Source organism: Trachymyrmex septentrionalis, unplaced genomic scaffold (genome assembly GCF_001594115.1).
Source record: "Trachymyrmex septentrionalis isolate Tsep2-gDNA-1 unplaced genomic scaffold, Tsep1.0 scaffold44, whole genome shotgun sequence".
In the NCBI taxonomy this organism is placed as follows: Eukaryota; Metazoa; Arthropoda; class Insecta; order Hymenoptera; family Formicidae; genus Trachymyrmex; species Trachymyrmex septentrionalis.
In genome coordinates, this window is record NW_017305611.1 from 2,856,558 (window position 1) to 2,877,728 (window position 21,171).

Below are 21,171 nucleotides of genomic sequence, written 5' to 3' on the forward strand. Positions count from 1 at the left end.
CAGATACGAAGAAAGTAGGTGAAAAAATAGAAAGCACTGCGAAAGATGCTGTACAAACAGGTATAGAAATTAAAGATACAATCATTACAGAGATAAAGGAGGATGCAAAAATGGTGGAAGAAAAATTATCATCCGAGGCTGAATCAGCTGAAGATACTGCAGCATCTGCTAAGGACAAAGCTATCAAAGAAGCGAAAAAAATTAAAGAGAAAGGAAGCGGTTTCTTCTCTGGCATATTCAAAGGTGCGAAACATGCCGTAGAAGATGCAGCTGACGAGGTTAAAGAATTTATGGATGAAGCGAAAAAGGAAGCTGCATTAGAAGAAGAACGAGCTAAAGAAAAAGCTGCTGCAAGTCTGAAAGATCTAAAGGACAAAAAAGAAACCACTGTGAGTAAAGCTGAAGAAACTATGGATAAAGCTGTCGATAAAACAAAAGAAGTAAAAGATAAAACTGTTTCTGCAGTAAAAGACACAAAAGATAAAGTTGTCGAGGAAGTTTCCAAAGATGCACAGAAAGTTGCCGACGCTACGAAAGCAGCTGGTGAGAAAGTAACAGATGAAACGAAGAAAATTGGAGAAAAAATAGAGGAAACTTCGGCAGATGTTGCACAAGCTGCCAAGGATACTAAAGATGCAGTAATTAAAGAGGTAAAAGATGATACAAAATTAGCGAAAGAAAAATTAGCAGCTGGCGCTGATGCGGCAGTAGAAGCTGCGGACAGCGCAAAGGAGAAAGTGACAAAAGAAACAAAGAAAGCTAAAGAAAAAACAACTGGTTTCTTCTCAGGTATTTTTAAAGGTGCGAAACACGCCGTAGAAGATGCGACAGATGACGTTAAAGAATTCTTGGATGAGACGAAAAAAGAAGCTGAAATAGAAGAGGAACGTGCCAAAGAAAAGGCTGCTACAAGTCTGAAAGATCTGAAAGATAAAAAAGACACTGCTGTTAGTGGAGTTCAAGAAACATTGGACAAAACTACCGATGAAGTAAAAGAAGCAAAAGATAAAACAATTTCTGCAGTAAAAGACAAAAAAGATAAAGTTGTCGAGGAAGTTTCCAAAGATGCACAGAAAGTTGCCGACGCTACGAAAGCAGCTGGTGAGAAAGTAACAGATGAAACGAAGAAAATCGGAGAAAAAATAGAGAAAACTTCGACAGATGTTGCACAAGCTGTCAAGGATACTAAAGATGCAGTAATTAAAGAGGTAAAAGATGATACAAAATTAGCGAAAGAAAAATTAGCAACTGGCGCTGATGCGGCAGTAGAAGCTGCGGACAGCGCAAAGGAGAAAGTGACAAAAGAAACAAAGAAAGCTAAAGAAAAAACAACTGGTTTCTTCTCAGGTATTTTTAAAGGTGCGAAACACGCCGTAGAAGATGCGACAGATGACGTTAAAGAATTCTTGGATGAGACGAAAAAAGAAGCTGAAATAGAAGAGGAACGTGCCAAAGAAAAGGCTGCTGCAAGTCTGAAAGATCTGAAAGATAAAAAAGACACTGCTGTTAGTGGAGTTCAAGAAACATTGGACAAAGCGACCGATAAAGTAAAAGAAGCAAAAGATAAAACAGTTTCTGCAGTAAAAGACACAAAAGATAAAGTTGTCGAGGAAGTTTCCAAAGATACGCAGAAAGTTGCCGACACTACGAAAGCAGCTGATGAGAAAGTAACAGATGAAACCAAGAAAATCGGAGGAAAAATAGAGAAAACTGCGACAGAAGTTGCACAAGCTGCCAAAGATACTAAAGATGCAGCAATCAAAGAGGTAAAAGATGATACAAAGTTAGTTAAAGAAAAATTAGCAGCTGGCGCTGATGCGGCAGTAGAAGCTGCGGATAGCGCAAAGGAGAAAGTGACAAAAGAAACAAAGAAAGCTAAAGAAAAAACAACTGGTTTCTTCTCAGGTATTTTTAAAGGTGCGAAACACGCCGTAGAAGATGCGACAGATGACGTTAAAGAATTCTTGGATGAGACGAAAAAAGAAGCTGAAATAGAAGAGGAACGTGCCAAAGAAAAGGCTGCTGCAAGTCTGAAAGATAAAAAAGACACTGCTGTTAGTGGAGTTCAAGAAACATTGGACAAAGCTGCCGATAAAGTAAAAGAAACAAAAGATAAAACAATTTCTGCAGTAAAAGACACAAAAGATAAAGTTGTCGAGGAAGTTTCCAAAGATGCGCAAAAAGTTGCCGACGCCTCGAAAGCAGCTGGTGAAAAAGTAGCAGATAAAACGAAGAAAATGGGAGAAAAAATGGAGGAAAGTGCAACAGAAGTTGCACAAGCTGCTAAGGATACTAAAGATGCAGCGATTAAAGAAGTAAAAGATGATACAAAATTAGTGAAAGAAAAATTAACAGCTGGTGCTTCAGAAATTGCAGACAGTACAAAAGATAAAGCAACGAAAGAAACGAAAAAAGCTAAAGAAAAAACTAGTGGTTTCTTTTCCGGCATCTTCAAAGGTGGAAAACATACTGCTGAAGCATCTGATGATGTTAAAGAATTTTTGGATGAAACAAGAAAAGAAGCTTCTTTAGAAAAAGAACGTATTAAGGAAGAAGTTGCAGCAAATATTAAAAATTTAAAAGATAAGAAGGATACAGTCGTCACCGAAGTTCAACAAACTGCAGACACAGCCTTCTTTGATATAAAAGAAGCTAAGGATAAAACTGTTTCTGTAATAAAAGATACAAAAGATAAACTTGAAGAAGTTTCGAAAGATGTTGAAAAAGTGACCGATACAACAAAAGCAGTTGGTGAAAAAGTAACAACGGAAACAAAGAAGATAGGCGAAAAGATGGAATATGCCGCGGCAGATGTTGCAAAAACTTCCAAGGAGACTAAAGATACAGCTGTCAAGGAGATAAAGGAAGATACGAGATTAGTAAAAGAAAAATTGGCAGCAGGTGCTGATGCTGCTGTAGTGACGGTAGATAACACAAAGGATAAAGCGACAAAACAGGTAAAGAAAACAAAGGAAAAGACAACTACTTTCTTCTCCGGTATTTTTAAAGGTGCCAAGCACACTATAGAAGGTACGGCTGACGATGTTAAAGAATTTATGGATGAGACGAAAAAGGATGCTGCGTTTGAAGAGGAACGTGCTAAAGAAAAGGCTGCTGCAAGTCTGACAGATTTGAAAGATAAGAAAAACACTCTTGTTACAGAGGTTCAAAAAACTGTAGATAAAGCTGTTATTGAAACGAAAGATGCAAAAGAGAAAGCAGTCTTTGCAGTAAAAGACAAGAAGGATGAAATTGTTGAAGAAATTTCCAAAGGTACTCAGAAAATTTCCGATACCGCGAAAGCAACTGATGAGAAAATCACAACGGAAACAAAGAAAATTGGTGAAATAATAGGAGATACCGCGACGGATGTTGCGCATACTGCCAAGCACGCTAAAGATGCAGCAGTTAAAGAAGTGAAAAAGGATACGAAGAAAGTTAAAGATAAATTAATAGTAGATGTCAATGTTGCTGCAGAAACCGCAGAAGGTGCGAAAGATAAAGCAACAAAAGAAGCAAAAAAAGTTAAAGACAAAACTAGTGGTTTTCTGTCTGGTATATTTAAAGGTGCTAAACATACTGTGGAAGATACAACCGACGACGTCAAAGAATTTTTGGATGAAACGAAAAGAGAAGCATCATTAGAAAAAGAACGAATTAAAGAAGATGTTGCTGCAAATATTAAAAATTTGCAGGACAAAAAAGATGCCGTGATTGCAGGAATTCAAGAGACCACAGACAAAGCCATCATTGACACAAAAGACACGAAAGATAAAACAGTATCTACAATGAAAGATAAGAAAGATAAAGTTGTCGAAGAAATTTCCAAAGATGCGCAGAAAGTTGCCGATATCACAAAAGCGGTTGGTGAGAAAGTAGTAGATGAAACGAAGAAAATCGAAGAAAAAATAGAGGAAACTGCGACAGAAGTTGCACAAGCTGCCAAAGATACTAAAGATACAGCAATCAAAGAGGTAAAAGATGATACAAAGTTAGTTAAAGAAAAATTAACAGCTGGCGCTGATGTGGCAGCAGAAGCTACCGACAGTGCAAAGGAAAAAGCGACAAAAGAAGCAAAAAAAGCTAAAGAAAAAACAACTGGTTTCTTCTCCGGTATTTTTAAAGGTGCGAAACACGCCGTAGAAGATACGACAGACGATGTTAAAGAATTCTTGGACGAGACGAAAAAAGAAGCTGAAATGGAAGAAGAACGAGCTAAAGAAAAGACTGCTGCAAGTTTGAAAGATCTGAAAGATAAAAAAGACGCTGTTGTTAGTGAAGTTCAAGAAACATTGGACAAAGCTGCCGATAAAGTAAAAGAAACAAAAGATAAAACAGTTTCTGCAGTAAAAGACACAAAAGATAAAATTGTCGAGGAAGTTTCCAAAGATGCGCAGAAAGTTACCGACGTCACGAAAGCTGCTGGTGAAAAAGTAGCAGATAAAACGAAGAAAATCGGAGAAAAAATGGAGGAAAGTGCAGCAGAAGTTGCACAAGCTGCTAAGGATACTAAAGATGCAGCAACTAAAGAGGTAAAAGATAATACAAAATTAGTGAAAGAAAAATTAGCAGCAGGCGTTGATGTCGCAGCAGATGCTACAGACAGTGCAAAGGAGAAAGCGTTAAAAGAAGCGAAAAAAGCTAAGGAAAAAACAGGTGGCTTCTTTTCTGGTATATTTAAAGGTGCTAAACATGCTGTAGAAGATGCTGCTGACGACGTCAAAGAATTTATGGATGAGACGAAGAAGGAAGCTGTTTTGGAGGAAGAACGTACTAAAGAAAAAATTGCTGCGGAGTTTAAAGATTTAAAGGATAAAAAGGACGTTATCGCAACTGAAGTTCAAGAATCTGTAGACAAAACTATCACTCATGTGAAAGATACGAAAGATAAAACAGTTGCTACTGTAACAGATAAGAAAGATAAAATTACAGAGAAACTTTCCAAAGACGTACAAAAAGTTGGCGATACTACAAAAACAGGTGAAATAGTTCCAACAGAGACGAAAAAGTTTGGTGAAAAAATAGAAGAAACTGCAGCAGATATCGTGCTAAATGTGAAAGATGCTAAAGAAGAAGCAGTCAAGGAAATGAAAGAGGATACAAAATTTGTAAAAGATAAATTAGCAGAAGGTGCGGAAGTTGCGGGAAGTGCAAAAGATAAAACAACAAAAGAAGCGAAGAAACTTAAAGAAAAAACTAGTGGGTTCTTTTCTGGTATATTTAAAGGTGCAAAACACACTGCGGAAGATATATCTGAAGATGCGAAGGAACATATAAGTGATGCCAAAAAGGAAGCGACTAAAGAATTGGAAGGGTTAGAACGTAAAAAAGATGATATGATACATAGTGCAAGGGATGCCGTGGACAAAACCATTAAGAGTGTGGAAGATGCCGAAGATAGAACAGTTTCTAGCGCGATAGATACGAAAGACAAATTGACAGACATAGCTGCCAAAAACATAGACAAAGCAACACATGATTTGAAAGCAGCTCGTGATAACATAGTCACAAAAACCAAAAAAGTAGTCGATAAAGTAGAAACTTCCGTGGCAGATGTTGGACATGATGTAAAAGATATTAAGGATGCAGCTGTTACAGAAGCAAAAGAAGATGCTAACGTTATAAAGGAAAAATTGGCTGCCAAAGCTGAATCTATATCAGATTCAGTAGAAATCACTAAAGACAAGGCAACTAAAGAAACGAAGAAAGCCAAGGAAAAAGCAAGTGGCTTTTTTTCGGGAATATTTAAAGGATCGAAACATTCCATGGACAGCGCAGTGGATGATGTAAAAGAATTCCTCGATGAAACGAAAAAGGAAGCAGCATTAGAGCAAGCGCATGTCAAGGAAGCGGCAGAAGCCGAACTAAAAAATCTGGAGCATAAAACAGACCGCATGATTTCCAAAACGAAAGAAGCGAAAGATCATGTTACTGAGGAAATAGTTGACCAAGTGGAAAAGACTATCGACGCCACTAAAGTGGCAGGCGATAAAGTAGTTACAGATGAAAAACAAATTGTCGATGATATCGCGCAAGGTGTTGCAGATGTTAAAGATAGCGTAGCGAAAGAAGTAAAGGAAGATGCACAAGCAGCAAAAGAGAAATTAAAAGCAGGTGGTGATGCTGTAGCAGAAAGTGCTGCAACTACGAAAGATAAAGTAATTAAGGAATCAAAGAAAGCTAAAGAAAAGGGTAGTGGTTTTCTTTCGGGAATATTCAAGAGCGCAAAGCATTCTGTAGAAGAAGTATCTGATGATGTAAAAGAATTTGTAGACGAGACAAAGAAGGAAACCACTTTGAAACAAGAGCAAACCAAAGAAAAAATCGTTGCAGGTGTCAAAGACTTGAAAGATACAAAAGAAGCTCTTGTTACTAGTATTCAAGATGTCACTGATAAAACCGTCATTGACGCAAAAGCTGTTAAAGACAAAACTGTTTCTGCAGTAAAAGACAAAAAAGATGAAGTTGTTGAGGAAGTTTCTAAAGATGCGCGTAAAGTTGCTGACACCACGAAAGCAGTTGGTGAGAAAGTAGCAGATGAAACGAAAAAAATCGGAGAAAAAATAGAGGAAACTGTCACAGATATTGCACAAGCTACCAAGGATACTAAAGATGCAGCTATTAAAGAGGTAAAAGAAGATGCAAAATTAGTAAAAGAAAAATTGATTACAGGTGCTGATGCTACCGTAGAAGCTGCGGATAGTGCAAAAGACAAAATGACGAAAGAAACAAAGAAAGCTAAAGATAAAACAGGTCGTTTCTTTTCTGGCATATTTAAAGGCTCCAAACATGCTGCAGAAGATGCAACTGGTGATGCTAAAGAATTTCTAGATGAGAAGAAAAGAGAAGCTTCAATAGAAAAAGAACATGCTAAAGAAGAGAATATTCGAAGACTTAAAGATTTAAAAGATGAGAAAGATACGATTTTTTCTGATATTCAAAAGTCTGCAGACAAAGTTGCCGATGACGCGAAAGAGGCAAAAGATAAAGTTATTTCTGTAGCTAAAGATAAAAAGGATAAAATTATGGAAGAAATTTCGACGGATGTACAGAAGGTTGCCGATGCGACAAAAATAAGCGGTGAAAATGTAGCAACAAAAACGAAAAAAGTTGGTGAGAAAATAGAAGAATCCGCAGCGGATATTATGGAAGATATTAAAGATACTAAAGATACGGCAGTTAAGGAATTAAAAGAAGATACAAAATTAGTGAAAGCAAAATTGACAGCAGGTGCTGATGCTGCTGTAGAAACTACGGACAGCGTAAAGGACAAAGCTACAAAAGAAGCGAAAAAGGCTAAGGAAAAAACAGGACGTTTCTTTTCTGGTATATTTAAAGGAGGAAAACATGTCGCAGAAGAGGCAACTGACGATATTAAGGAATTCTTGGAGGAAACGAAAAGAGAAGTTTCATTAGAAAAACAACGTGCTAAGGAAGAAGTTGCTGCAGGTCTTAAAGATTTAAAAGATAAACAAGATGCTGTTATTACTGGAGTTCAAGAGGCTGCAGACAAGGCCATCATCGATATAAAGGATGCAAAAGATAAAACAGTTTCTGCACTAAAGGACCAAGAAGATAAAGCTGTCGAGAAAGTTTCCAAAGATGCGCAGAAAGTTGCCGACGCCATGAAATCAGCTAGTGAGAAAGTAGCAGATGAAACGAAGAAAATCGAAGAAAAAATGGAGGAAACTGTGGCAGAAGTTGCACAAACTGCCAAGGATACTAAAGATACAGCAATTAAAGAGGTAAAAGATGATGCAAAATTAGTGAAAGAACAATTAGCAGCAAAGATTGATGTAGCAGCGGATGTTGCAGACAGTGCAAAGGATAAAGCGTCAAAAGAAGCGAAAAAAGCTAAGGAAAAAACAGGCGGCTTCTTTTCTGGTTTATTTAAAGGTGGTAAACATGCCGTAGAAGATGCTGCTGACGATGTTAAAGAATTTATGGATGAGACAAAGAGAGATGCTCAATTGGAAGAAGAACATGCTAAGGAAAAAATTGCATCGGAACTTAGAGACTTAAAAGATAAAAAAGATGCAGCGGCAACAGATGTAAAAGGTGTTGCTGATAAAGCTACAGCTGACATGAAACATGCAAAAGATACAGCAATTTCTGATGTTAAAGATCAAAAGGATAAAATTGTCGAAGAAATTTCCATAGATACGCAGAAAGTTGCTGATACTACAAAAGCAGTTAGTGAGAAAGTAGCAGCGGAAACGAAGAAGATCAGTGAAAAAATAGGCGAAACTGCCGCAGATGTTGGGCATGCTACCAAGGATATTAAAGATGCTACAATTAAGGAAGTAAAGGAAGATGCAAAAAAAATTGAAGATAAATTAATAGTAGATGTTGATGCGGCTGCAGAAGCTGTTGGTAGTGCAAAAGATAAAACGTCGAAAGAAGTGAAGAAAGCTAAGGAAAAAACAGGTGGTTTCTTCTCTGGTATCTTCAAAGGTGCGAAACATGCTGTAGAAGACGCAGCAGACGATGTCAAAGAATTTCTAGATGAAACAAAACATGAGGCAGAATTGGAAGAAGCTCGTATTAAAGAAGCATCAATTGCTAATTTGAAAGAATTGAAACATAAGAAGGATGCTGTTGTCAGTGATGTAAAAGACACGGCAGATCGAACTGTCGCTGAAATAAAAGAAGCTAAGGATAAAACTGTTGCCACAGCAAAAGATACGACAGATACAGTCACTAAGAGAGTTTCGGAAGATATTCAGAAAGCTACTGATGCAGGTAAAGCTGTTAAAGATAAAGCAGCATCAGAAGTAAAGAAAGCTGGTGAGAAATTGGATTCAACAGTACAAGACATCGCACACGAGATTTCGCATTCGAAAGATGCAGCCATTAAAGAAGCTAGAGATGAAACCAAAGTAATGAAAGAGAAAATGACAGCTGGAGTTGAAGCTGTGACTGAAAGTGCTGAGACCATTAAAGATAAAGCGGTTAAAGGAGCAAAGAAGACAAAGGAAAAAGGGTCCGGTTTTTTGTCAGGCATATTTAAAGGTGCCAAGCATTCTGTTGAAAGCGCAGCAGATGATGTCAAAGAATTTCTAGATGAAACGAAACGCGAAGCAGAATCGGAAGAAGCTCGTGCTAAGGAAGCAGCAGCGACTGGATTGAAGGAACTAGAACATAAAAAAGATGCTGCCGTTATTGGCATAAAAGATGCGACTGATCAAGCTGTTGCTGGAATAAAAGATGTCAAGGATAAGACTCTTATTGCAGCGAAAGATACAAAAGAAAAAGTTATTGAAAAAGTCTCGGAAGATATTCAAAAGACTACAGATGCGAGTAAAGCTGCTAAAGATCAAGTGACAACAGAAGTAAAGAAAGTTGGTGATAAATTAGATTCAACAGCACAGGACGTTGCACAAAAAGTTACAGATACTAAAGATGCGATTGTCAAGGAAGTACAGGAGGATACGAAAAAGGTGAAAGAGAAATTAGTAACTGAAATTGAACAAGCAGCAGAGGATGCGAAACATGCAAAGGATAAAGCAATTTCTGTTGTTAAAGATCAAAAGGATAAAATTGCCGAGGAAGTTTCCAAAGATGCGCAGAAAGTTACCGATGGCACGAAAGCAACCGGCGAGAAAGTAGTAGCAGAAACGAAAAAAATTGGTGAAAAAATAGAAGAAACCGCAACAGACGTTGCACAAGCTGCCAAGGATATTAAAGATGCAACGGTTAAAGAAGTGAAAAAAGATACAAGGAAGATAAAAGGAGAATTGACAGCAAGCGTTGACTCTGCCGCGGAAGTTGTAGACAGTGCAAAAGATAAAGCGAAGAAAACGAAGGAAAAAACAAGTGGCTTTTTTTCCGGGATATTTAAAGGTGCAAAACATGCTGTAGAAGATACATCTGACGACGTCAAGGAATTCTTGGATGAAACGAAAAGAGAAGCTTCTATAGAAAAAGAACGTGCTGAGAAAGAAATGGCCGCTGATCTCAAAACTTTAAAAGACAAAAAAGATTCTACGATCTCCGGAGTTCATGGGGTAATAGGTAAAACTGTTGCTGATGTGAAAGATGCGAAGCATAAAACAGTTTCTACCATAAAAGATAAAAAAGACAAAGTTACTGATGACATTTCCAAAGATGTTTATAAAATTACTGATACCACAAAAGCAGTTGGTGAGAAAGTCATAACAGAAACGAAAAAAATTGGTAGAGAAATAGAAACAACCGCGAAAGATGTTGCACAAGGTATTATAGATACTAAGGATACAGTGGCTGTAGAAGTGAAAGATGATGCAAAATTGGTGAAAGAAAAAGTGTCATCTGATATAAGCACTGTAGCTGATGGTAGCCAGAGTGCTAAAGATAAAGCGACTAAAGATATGAAGAAAGTTAAAGAAAAAGGTTCCGGTTTTCTATCGGGAATATTTAAAGGTGCCAAGCATTCTGTTGAAAGCGCAGCAGACGATGTCAAAGAATTTCTAGATGAAACAAAACGAGAAGCAGAACTGGAAGAAACTCATGCTAAGGAAGCAGCAGCGGCTGGATTGAAAGAATTAGAACATAAAAAGGATGCTATCGTTACTGGTGTAAAAGATACAACTGATCAAGCTATTGCTGGAATAAAAGGTACTAAGGATAAGACTATGACTGCAGCGAAAGAAACAAAAGAAAAAGTTGTTGAAAAAGTCTCGGAAGATATTCAGAAGGTTACAGATGCAGGTAAAGCTGCTAAAGACAAAGTGACAGCAGAAGTAAAGAAAGTTGGTGATAAATTTGATTCAACAGCACAGGATGTTGCACAAAAAGTTGCAGATACCAAAGGTGCAGTTGTTAAGGAAGTACAGGATGATACAAAAAAGGTGAAAGAGAAATTGGCAGGAGAAGTCGAAACTGTAGCCCATGGTGCTGAAGCAGCTAAGGATAAGGCAACTAAAGAAGCGAAAAAAGCTAAAGAAAAGGGATCCGGTTTTCTCTCGGGAATAGTTAAAGGTGCGAAACATGCTGTTGGAAGCGCAAGGGATGATGTTAAAGAATTTCTGGATGAAACAAAGTACGAGGCGAAATTAGAAGAAGCTCGTGCTAAAGAAATTGCAACAGTTGGTGTGAAGAAACTGGAGCATAAGAAAGATGTTATTGATAGCGCAAAGGATGTTACAAAAGAAATAGTAACTGATGTTAAGGACGCTAAAGATAAAATTTCTGACTCAATGAGTCAAGTAGCGGACACCACGAAGATTGCAATTGATAAGCTTGCAACTGAAACAAAGAAAGTTGATGACAAAATAGAATCTAAAACCACGGATATTGCACATGATATAGGGTATGCCAGAGAAAGTCTCGATAAAGAGATAAAAGAGGATACAAAGGCGGTGAAGGATAAATTATTAACAAGTGCCGATACTGTCGCTGATGGCGCCAAAGCAGCCAAAGACGAACTTGCGAAAGATGCTAAAAAGGCGAAGGACACGGGTTCAGATTTCCTATCTGGAGTTATTCAGAGTGCAAAGCAAACAGGAAAGGAAATTTCCGATGACGTGAAGGACTTTCTGGAAGTAACCAGGCAAGAAGCAGCTGCTGATAAAGCACTCGCTAGAGAAGCCGCGGCGGCAAGATCAAAAGACCTGGAAAAAGCAAAGGATAAAGCCGTTGGTGAAATTAAAACCTCTACGAGTAAAGTTGTGAAAGGCACGAAAGACGCTAAGGAAAAGAGTCTTTCCAGTATAAAAGGTGCGAAGGACAAAACGATCTCTACTGTGAAAGCGGCGGGAAGTAAGATAGGACATAGTGTGACGCAAGCCGGGGAAAAAGTTAAATCTACTGAGAGAGTGACTCAAGATGTGACACAGAAAACTAAACGCGCCAAAGATGCTATTGTAAGTGAAGCAAAGGAAGATACACGAATAGTCAAAGGAAAATTGACGACTGGTACAGGTGCAGTCGCTAGTACGGCAGAAACTGTTAAGGACAAAACCGCGAAAGATACTAAAAAAATCAAACAAAAATCAGGCAACTTTTTATCAGGCGTGGTTAAGAGCGCCAAACACGCAGTAGAAGATGCAACGGATGATATGAAGGACTTCCTGGAAGAGACCAAGCAAGAAGCATCCGCGGAAGAAGCTCGTACTAAGAGCGATCTCGCTCAAGCGAAAGATAAATCCGCCAAATTAACAACTGATGTAAAGGACAAATCTGTCAGTGCCATTAAAACTACGAGAAAGAGTCCCCCGAAGTCACAATTATCAGTGGACGTGAAAGGCACGGGCAAAACTTCGCCTATCACTAAGAGAACGGGCAAAGTGACTGAAACGTCAGCGACAAAAAGAAACGGTGATAGAATAGGATCGAAACGCACAGGCGAGATTGTTCAGGAGGTAGTTCGTAGATCCGATATAGCTGGCAGGTCAGAGACGTCCGGTGGCGTCGAGCATTTAACCGAGACAGTTAGCGTTAAGAAAGTATCTCGCATTCCACAAAAGAAAAGTTCGGGTAAGGAGACAGGCTCAGACGATTCGAGTAATTCGCGTAGAGTAGTAGAGACAGTAACCACGGTAGGGCACCCCGAGCCTCGCACACGGCACTCCGTCACCACAATCGTGACAAAGTCTGTGCGAACGACCCCACCGCCACCCAGTTCACTCGCCGAGTTCACTGACAGTAGAACCGAAGGTATCTTGCAATAATCTTGCGTTATATCCATATCTATATCTATATATTATATATTACATATACCAGCTGTGTGTAACATGATTAATGATTAAGTTGACGCTTCTCTGTAACTTCAGTTTTACTAGTTATTCTCGTGACATCAGAGAGCAAAAAAAGAGAAAGATATATATATATATATATTTATATATATACATTCATGCACCTTCGTCAGTCATTAATGAAACCTAACACTCTAATCTTTCAGTCATTTTCAGTCCATTAATTCATCATTTTACGATCCGTAGAACCAATCGACAACATCCGAGACAATCATACTACCGCTTATTCCAATTATAATTTTCTGCGTATTGTTTTAAATTTTCTTTATGTTTCCATGTGTATCGAATGGGTATATTGTTAATTGAAAGCAATTTTACATAAATGAGACGGTATGTATTAATTATAATTATATATATTTAAGATGAAATTTAAATCAGGAAGAGTTCATATAGTATGATGGTTTAAAGAAAGATATGATTAATATTGAATAGAACAAACGATATACCTATATGTACATACTACATTTAATTATTTGCTGCACTTATTTTCAGTTACGTCTTAACGATTTTGTTAATATCTATTTAATGCATGATTCCAGGTTTTTGCGCTATTTTTTAAACGTCTCTTTTACCACGATGGATAATTTTCCTAGTATTACTTCTTGAACATCGAAATCTTATTTTGTTGCCCCAACCGTGTCTCTTTTTTTTCGTTTGTAGCGTATATAACATATAGAGATCACGTATTTACGATTATGCGGTAATTATGTCTCATTGAAATTAACAGGAATACCACAACTAGCGAAGCATGAACTGAGGTATGCCATGCAGAGAAAAAAAAACATCATCCATCATCTAATCTTTGTTGAATCATTGCTTTCAATGTCATATTTGCCGATTCCCAATGTAAACTCAATTTTTTTCTTTCTATGAACTTTTCAGACGTGACCAAAGAGGCTGCACGACGGGCACAAAACCTGGCGGACCAGGCGTACACCTCGACGAAAACAGGTAACGTAAAATCGACTCGAGTAAAATGTAAAAGAGTTCACGTACGCGGATCATCATCTCCGATCGAAGATCAGTAACGGTAGAAGACTTTGTTTTTTGGTGCCCTCATTTATATTTAGCTTTATCTTCCATAGTTAGCACCTGCCGACGCTTTCACACTAACTGATACTGTGCGCACGTCTCTTACTAAATAGTTACCGATCTCTTTTTTGTATTGTCGAAGACAAGAGATAGAGTTTTCATTTGCTCGAAAAAACTAATCTGTATATAATACATATATACTCGTCGAGTAGTTTAGCCAGTTGTATAGCGTGTCCAACAAATTGTGGTATCGGCGAGGAAGTGATTTTTCTGTGAAAAAAGACAAGCCAAAGAAATATAATTTAGATATTACTTTTACAATTAATTGCGTGATCTCAGAAAAAATTTGGAATATTCTGAATGTTCTCGACGTTTGTCTGCATCCACAATGGTACATTTTAGTAAGATTCAAGCGTCATAACCAGACACCGTTTTTTAATGAGTGTATTCTCTTTCATTTTCGATAAAAAGACTAATCCTGGTTGCAATATTGATACTAACTAAAAAAAAAAACTAAATAAGCGGGCAGAACCGCAATGCACGCGCACACGCATCATGCGCGAGACGCATCTCTTTGGGATCGCTTCTCCTATGCCTCACATGCGTGCGTGCGTGTACCAAGCGCGAATCTTTCGTTAATTAGTGCGTAATGTGCGCGTACACATGCGTATGCGAGGCAGACACGCTCCGAATCTTTCCGGTCTAACTTTGGCAGCTGGGCTAGAGTTAAAATTCTTAGTATGTATCAATGTGCTTTATGTCCTTGTTCCTGTTCTTGTCCATGTCCTTTTGGATGGGTCAGGGCATGATTCGGCTGAGATTGATGGGACTGTAGAGAGGCATGCTACTTCTGCTCCATCAAAACAACCTGTTCCCGCCCCGCGTCTCTCCACCACCAAGCCGTCTACCAAACCCGAGTTCCATCTGGAGCTTAGTGATGTCTCACGAACACATAAAACGATTGAGCAGCCTTCCAAGCCAACGCAGGAGATGCAGTCACCGAGCAAGAGCAGTCCAAAGAGCAAGATATCTTTTAAAATAGACTCTTACGCGCCTAAATCGAGCGACGATCCCGAATCCGTCCCATTAAAGTTCTCGGAAGATCACATCATCGGTCCACAGGCGGTTTCGCGAACCATCAAATACGTTACTGAAGATACAGATGGGGAGTTGATCAAAGAGACGATAGAAGTGAAAAAGAAAGTATCGAGTGATGCTATCCAGACAGTCATCAAAACGGACGATCTGACTGAGACTATGATAAGTGATAAAACGGAAATAATTCCATCCGTAGAACAAATACGAACAACTACAGTGACCAACAATTCGTCGATCGATCCTACGAAATTGAAGGAACTAATGGAGACTGGTGGTATTGTAGAGATGGTGAGGACTGTGACTTTGACGTCAGAGGACAGTACTTTGCAACCTGTAACACATGAGGAGGTTGTCAAGAGGATAAACCAAGTCGCTAATACGCTACCCAACGAGATCTTCGATTTCGGCGACTCCTCTACCACTACGATTAGGACCGATAGATCGGAGTCTGACGGTGTCGTGCAGATGGTGCAACGCGTGACGTCGGAGATCGAGAAGACCGAAAGGATGGTGAGAACAATGACTTCTAGCAGTGATGGCGGCGGCTACGGGGACGCGGAGTCCGCCCTAAGAAGCCTTCAGGAACAATTAACGAGATCCGAAATCGGAGAGACCGCCTCTTGGACAGCGGCGAATGAACAGTGGGAGGTGCAGTATTCCCAAGACACATCACCTGGTTCTGGAAATGGTGGTGTTGAAACGTTTGCCAGCAACAACAACAACAATAACAACAACAAGAACGATGGTAGTTCAAGGCATGATATGCACAGCGACACCGATAGTGACGGTTCGCCGCAACCTAGAAGAAGATCCCCGAGCAAGAGGCGTACGTTGGGCAGTTCCAGCGGATCGGATGTAGCACTGCACGAAGGTGCGGAGCTGTCCCCGTTGGAGGACGACCAAGGTACCGCACTCTCACAGCTAACCTTCTGCATAAACAATGTACATACCCTTCGAACTCTCCCTCGCTAATCGGTTACTTCCTGGATTATGTGAACGAACGAGTCCGAAAAAAAAAAGATATATTATATTTGTACATAGATTATATTACACGTTGAGCCTTGGTGTTGAATCCCTGCTACCTTTGCATGCAACTCCTATGCATTTTCCTGTACTTCCTGCTAGTTGCACGATGAGAAGAATTAATATTGGGTGGTGGAAGTTGATCGATGAAGATCATCCTTGGAACGATAAAGTTGATCGATTGAGATCACTCAAATCCTAAAGTTACAGGTGTCATAGATATACTGTTGTTCCAGGGATGTAAATTTGGATTTGGAGACAGTCAAAGATCTTCTGTTAGTTCATTTACAATTTGCATTTGAAATTTTCTCTTAGTTTTAATATAGCCTTTTTATTTATTTATGATACTTTGCAGTACATTAAGTGTAGATTTTAAAATTTCAAAGAAATCCTTTCTTGAACTTGAAATATCGATAACTTGGTTAATTTTTAATTATGAGGACCTTTGACTCTCTATTACTTGAGGTTGCAAAGGACAAAATGGGAATTGTTTGCTTGAAAATTGCATGATCTGTGATGTTTTGCACAAAGATCAATGTCGATGGCGTCGTACGTACCTTTTTACAGAAGGGTAGTGACCCGGAAGGAAAAATAAAGCTTGTGAGGTACAATCGTACAAATCTGCAGTCATAAAACATGCGGTATATTCTTCTTCGTGCTTCGAGGAATTGTTACATGTACGATTAATGGTGATCGACTAAGTGTTGCTTCTCGTTTGGGAAACGTTCGATAAGAACATTATTCTTTTACTTTTTTGTTTTTCCGTTGGTCTTGGCTAAGATGGAGAGGTTTGTGATCAGGGGCTTCTTGGGACTAGTATACTTCCATTCGCGATCAGCCACGTTGAACGATCAAACATATATCTATCATACGTCGATACATTGTACATTCGGTGATATGTAATAAGATTTAACGAAGTTACTTCACATGATTTTGTCAAAATAGCGCTGACGAAATAACAGGGCAATGTTTGTAATGATTGAAAAAAAAATTATACAATGATCGCAACAAACACTTAAAAAATTATTGTGGGATATAAATTCAACGCATATATATGGTCATTTAATATTAAACAATATGAACTAGTTCAGAAGATTTTCCAAAAATTGCACGAGAATATTTTATTATTCATAATATTCAATGAAAATAGTTGCGCGATTAAATCTTGAGTTTGTCTTTCGAAGCTTTTTAATTTGGTAATAAATTGAAATATAGGCATTTTTCGACCAACGAGAATTTAATTCTAAGCATACTGTTTAATGATGATAAAATTAATTTAACTCGATTTTGACTTTCGAGATAGAATGTAACTATCCTGTTATTATCGGCTTTCTCATACTAATTACATGGCTGTGGAGCCATCATCAATCAGCCAGTCAATCAATCAATTAATCAATCAACTGATCAAAATTCACATATGCGATCATAATTCATGGCAATTGATAATCTTTAAGTGACAGAAACACACGGTATGGTACGGTCGATTTGCTCAGGTAATACGATAGAACGGAAGACTAGGATGAAGACATCCGGTAGAGCCAGCTGCGCGTGTTGGACGAGCATAGCTGTCGCTGTGCTGATACTTCTAATAGCACTTATACTTGCCCTGGAGCCACAAATGTTTCGGCGTGTCATCTACACTCTGTCTAACAATATCCCGAGGCAAGCCGGGTACGATTACCCTTCACATTATTTATTTTTTTATTAAAGAATATATATACCATTTTATAATATTGAACTTTTTTAAAAATCAGGCTTTTACGCGGTTATCAGGATAGAAATTTGAACTGCTAATAAGTATCGCTAATAATTACTCAATATTTTATTTTATTTTCAAAAGTGACACGCGCGCACGACTCAAATTTTCTCTGATTAATACTCGTCAATTTGCTTAAAAAAAAATGATATAATCAATTATTATTCTTACGAGTTCGCTTTTGTACTTTTATAAGCGAAAATTAAGAAATTCTCTGAAATTATAATACACATTAATCAGATGATTGCTTTGAACGTGTCACTTTTGAAGAAAATGTACATAATTAATTCATAGATATCTTTGATTATTGTCATGCCAGGTGTGCTTAGGGCTTGTATCAATATTATATTAAATATGCAATGTTCTATGATGCATAAAACATTATTAACAGAAATATTTATCCGAATGTGATATTCGCATATAATAATCTACTTGTTTTTTTAATCACTTGCAATCGTAATGATTTCGAAATTAATTTATTTGCGTATAAACTACTTATATATAAGAAAGGTTTTACTTCGATTGAACACCAGCAGTGATCTTAACAATTTCGGCGAACAGTGAGGAAGAATGAAAAACGCGCAATGAATGGTACTTATAAAACTGAACTACCTTCTGTCACATAAAGGATTACTTTTTTGTACCGATTACGTGTAAGTCATCTGTTTATCTTGAGAAGACAGGTAAATCCCCGCGATTGACGAAACTTGTTCCGCAAGCTTTCTTTTTTCTAGAGTACGACCTGCATGAATATTGACATTGATACTCCCCCGCATGATTGCATCTTTGTATCGTACTTCTTAGTCTAGCCCGTAGTAGTTGTTTTACTTTTGCGTACCCCGTTGTTGGGACACAATGATTTTCCCGCTCCGATCAAATAGATCCAATAGAGAAAGATATGTTTTATACCTAGTTGCACGTACCTTCGACATATCATAAAACTCCCACTCTCCTCTCTCTCTCTCTCTCTCTCTCTCTCTCTTTCTCTCTCTCTCTATTTTTCATTTTCCGTTTTTATCTTTCTTCTTTTTCTCCTTTCTTTTTCTGTTTCTTTTTTCTTTCAAGTATCCTATAGATCACTATTACCCTTCTAGCTCTCTTCTGACAATAAGCAACTCAAGATAAAGCTAAAGTGTAGAGGGACCAACAATCGTGTTTTTTTAGTCACGTTAGGATTGTTAGGCGAATCGTCATGTAAGTAATGTCTAAGTATATGTATATGTATCGTGTCTATACACGTGTGCAAGCACAAGGTACACTGCTTGTTTCGAATTCTATTGATATACGGATGAGTACACATGACTACATCTCGAACGGCACCAAACTAACTGTCTTTTCGTCGCTACGTGAGAGCAAGTTGCGTTGCACCAACCGATATGCTGCGGCTTATTAACAAGTCCATCACCGAATCCGACCCTTCCGATCCTGCAGAACTGCAAACGTACGTACGTCGAAGGGCAGTGCGAAGGGGACTAAGAACCGATATAACTCCGGCGAGTTTGGATTTCAGCACCATTTCGACGCATCGAAAGGCGGACTCTCCGGAATTACATCAGGTTAAAATCCCCAGATGGAGAACCGAGACAGAAGATATTCATGTTTCTTCCTCGCATCCCTTGAGTCTGTAAACGATTCTTCTTATCGATGGTTTGCTGTTCGAACTGTAAACGCAATAATCATTTCGATAGCGCCATTTAATATCCAAGCGTCGATTAGCGCATATCACACGTGCTTTATTCGGTATTGAACATTTGAGTTTCCCAATTTATCTAATACGTTTCCTATTTTGCCGTGCCAGACGTGAAGATCGACTTAAGTAAAATGATTTAACATCGCTCTGAAGAAATCAAAATTTCCGCGAGAATATATATTAACGTATTTTTTGCATCAGAACTTAATATCACCGAATTACTCGCAATAATACACCAGCAACACTTGACCGTTCGTCTAACAATACTAACTAACTGTAGTTAGTACGGGCTCCTATGAAATGGCTGCCAAATCTCATGGAGCGTTTTGTGCAAAACTACGGTCAAAACCAAAGGGCGGTAGACTTGCATATGAAAATCGTGATATTTCATAACTTCTCTTTTTTAATTCCGGTAACATTGTTTACCTGAGAAAGATATATTTTCGTCGTATGCACAATAATGTAAAAATATCCATACATTGTGGAGAACCTTTTTGATCTTATATCTTCAGAGTTATCATTGCTTCACTTCGAATGTCGTTGAGATCACGAATTGATAATTCGTTTCTGCTACGGTATTGCATTTTCAAACAATTTTTACTTTATCCGAATGTATATTATACTATCCGGATGTATTTACCAAATTGTCAAGAAAACACCACTTTCAGTTTTTACCGTAGTATAATCTTTTGTTGTATCGAGAACGTTGAGTACCTACATCTCTTATATACGACTAACTGCTAAATGCTTTGTTCAGCGGCTTTTATCAGCGCTTCACACGAGCTCGCTGCTCGCAGCACAATCGTACTGAGAAGTATTTCGAATATTACTCAGTAATAACATCGCCGTAATTAATTACCTACAGATCAAACGAGCGTTTATCTCTAAGCGCTGTTACAACGGTGCTGTCTTCCTATGAAACGTAGTTGATTTTTCAAGCGAACCTAAATAGCAGAATAATTACTTATATATATAAAAAGTGAATACGAAGAAGTCAATAAATTCTAAGTTTATCTTATGTTGTAAAATCAAAATTAATTCGATACGAATTCTGGCTATATTCCAAATTTCACTGTGCTGAGACTCTACAGTATGTATCGTAAATTATAGATTTTCAGCGCCGGCAGTAAATTTGGAAACACAGCCTTTGTTAATTAGCATTTTTTCATTTGCATCCAATAGGATTTTATAAAAGTTCTATTACGCTTCTCTTGGTACCAAAAGAAATTGGATCTATACATCAAACTGTTATTTAGGATCATCATGTCAGTAACACAATTACTTTTTACTTTTCGTACATGAAGCGAGGAATCATCTCGTCGATTGTATCACAATTTATTACATTCCCTGTGATTAGTCATTATACGCGATTAAATCATAATTGATACATAGGAATTCGGCCGAGTTTGAGATGACTTACAGCTTGTAGCACACGTGTAAAAGTAATTAGCATCACGAGAAAAGAGTAGTGGACACAATAAAAGTTGTACAAGTGTAAATATTTTTGTATATATATATATATATATATATATATATATATATATATATATATATATATATATATATATATATATATATATATATATATATATATATATATATATATATATATATATATATATATATATATATATATATATATATATATATATATATATATATATATATATATATATATATATATATATATATATATATATATATATATATATATATATATATATATATATATATATATATATATATATATATATATATATATATATATATATATATATATATATATATATATATATATATATATATATATATATATATATATATATATATATATATAT

At 37.5% G+C, this 21,171-nt stretch overlaps 1 protein-coding gene across 1 annotated transcript in view; it reads left to right on the plus strand.

Moving 5' to 3' along the window:
- Positions 1-21,171, plus strand: part of LOC108751376 (nuclear anchorage protein 1-like) — an 84,334-nt gene that overhangs the window by 61,920 nt on the left and 1,243 nt on the right. The window contains exons 34-36 of the mRNA XM_018491498.1: positions 1-12,636; positions 13,617-13,685; positions 14,569-15,768. Of these exons, the coding sequence (XP_018347000.1) occupies positions 1-12,636; positions 13,617-13,685; positions 14,569-15,768 (13,905 nt within the window). The remainder of the gene's footprint in view (positions 12,637-13,616; positions 13,686-14,568; positions 15,769-21,171) is intronic.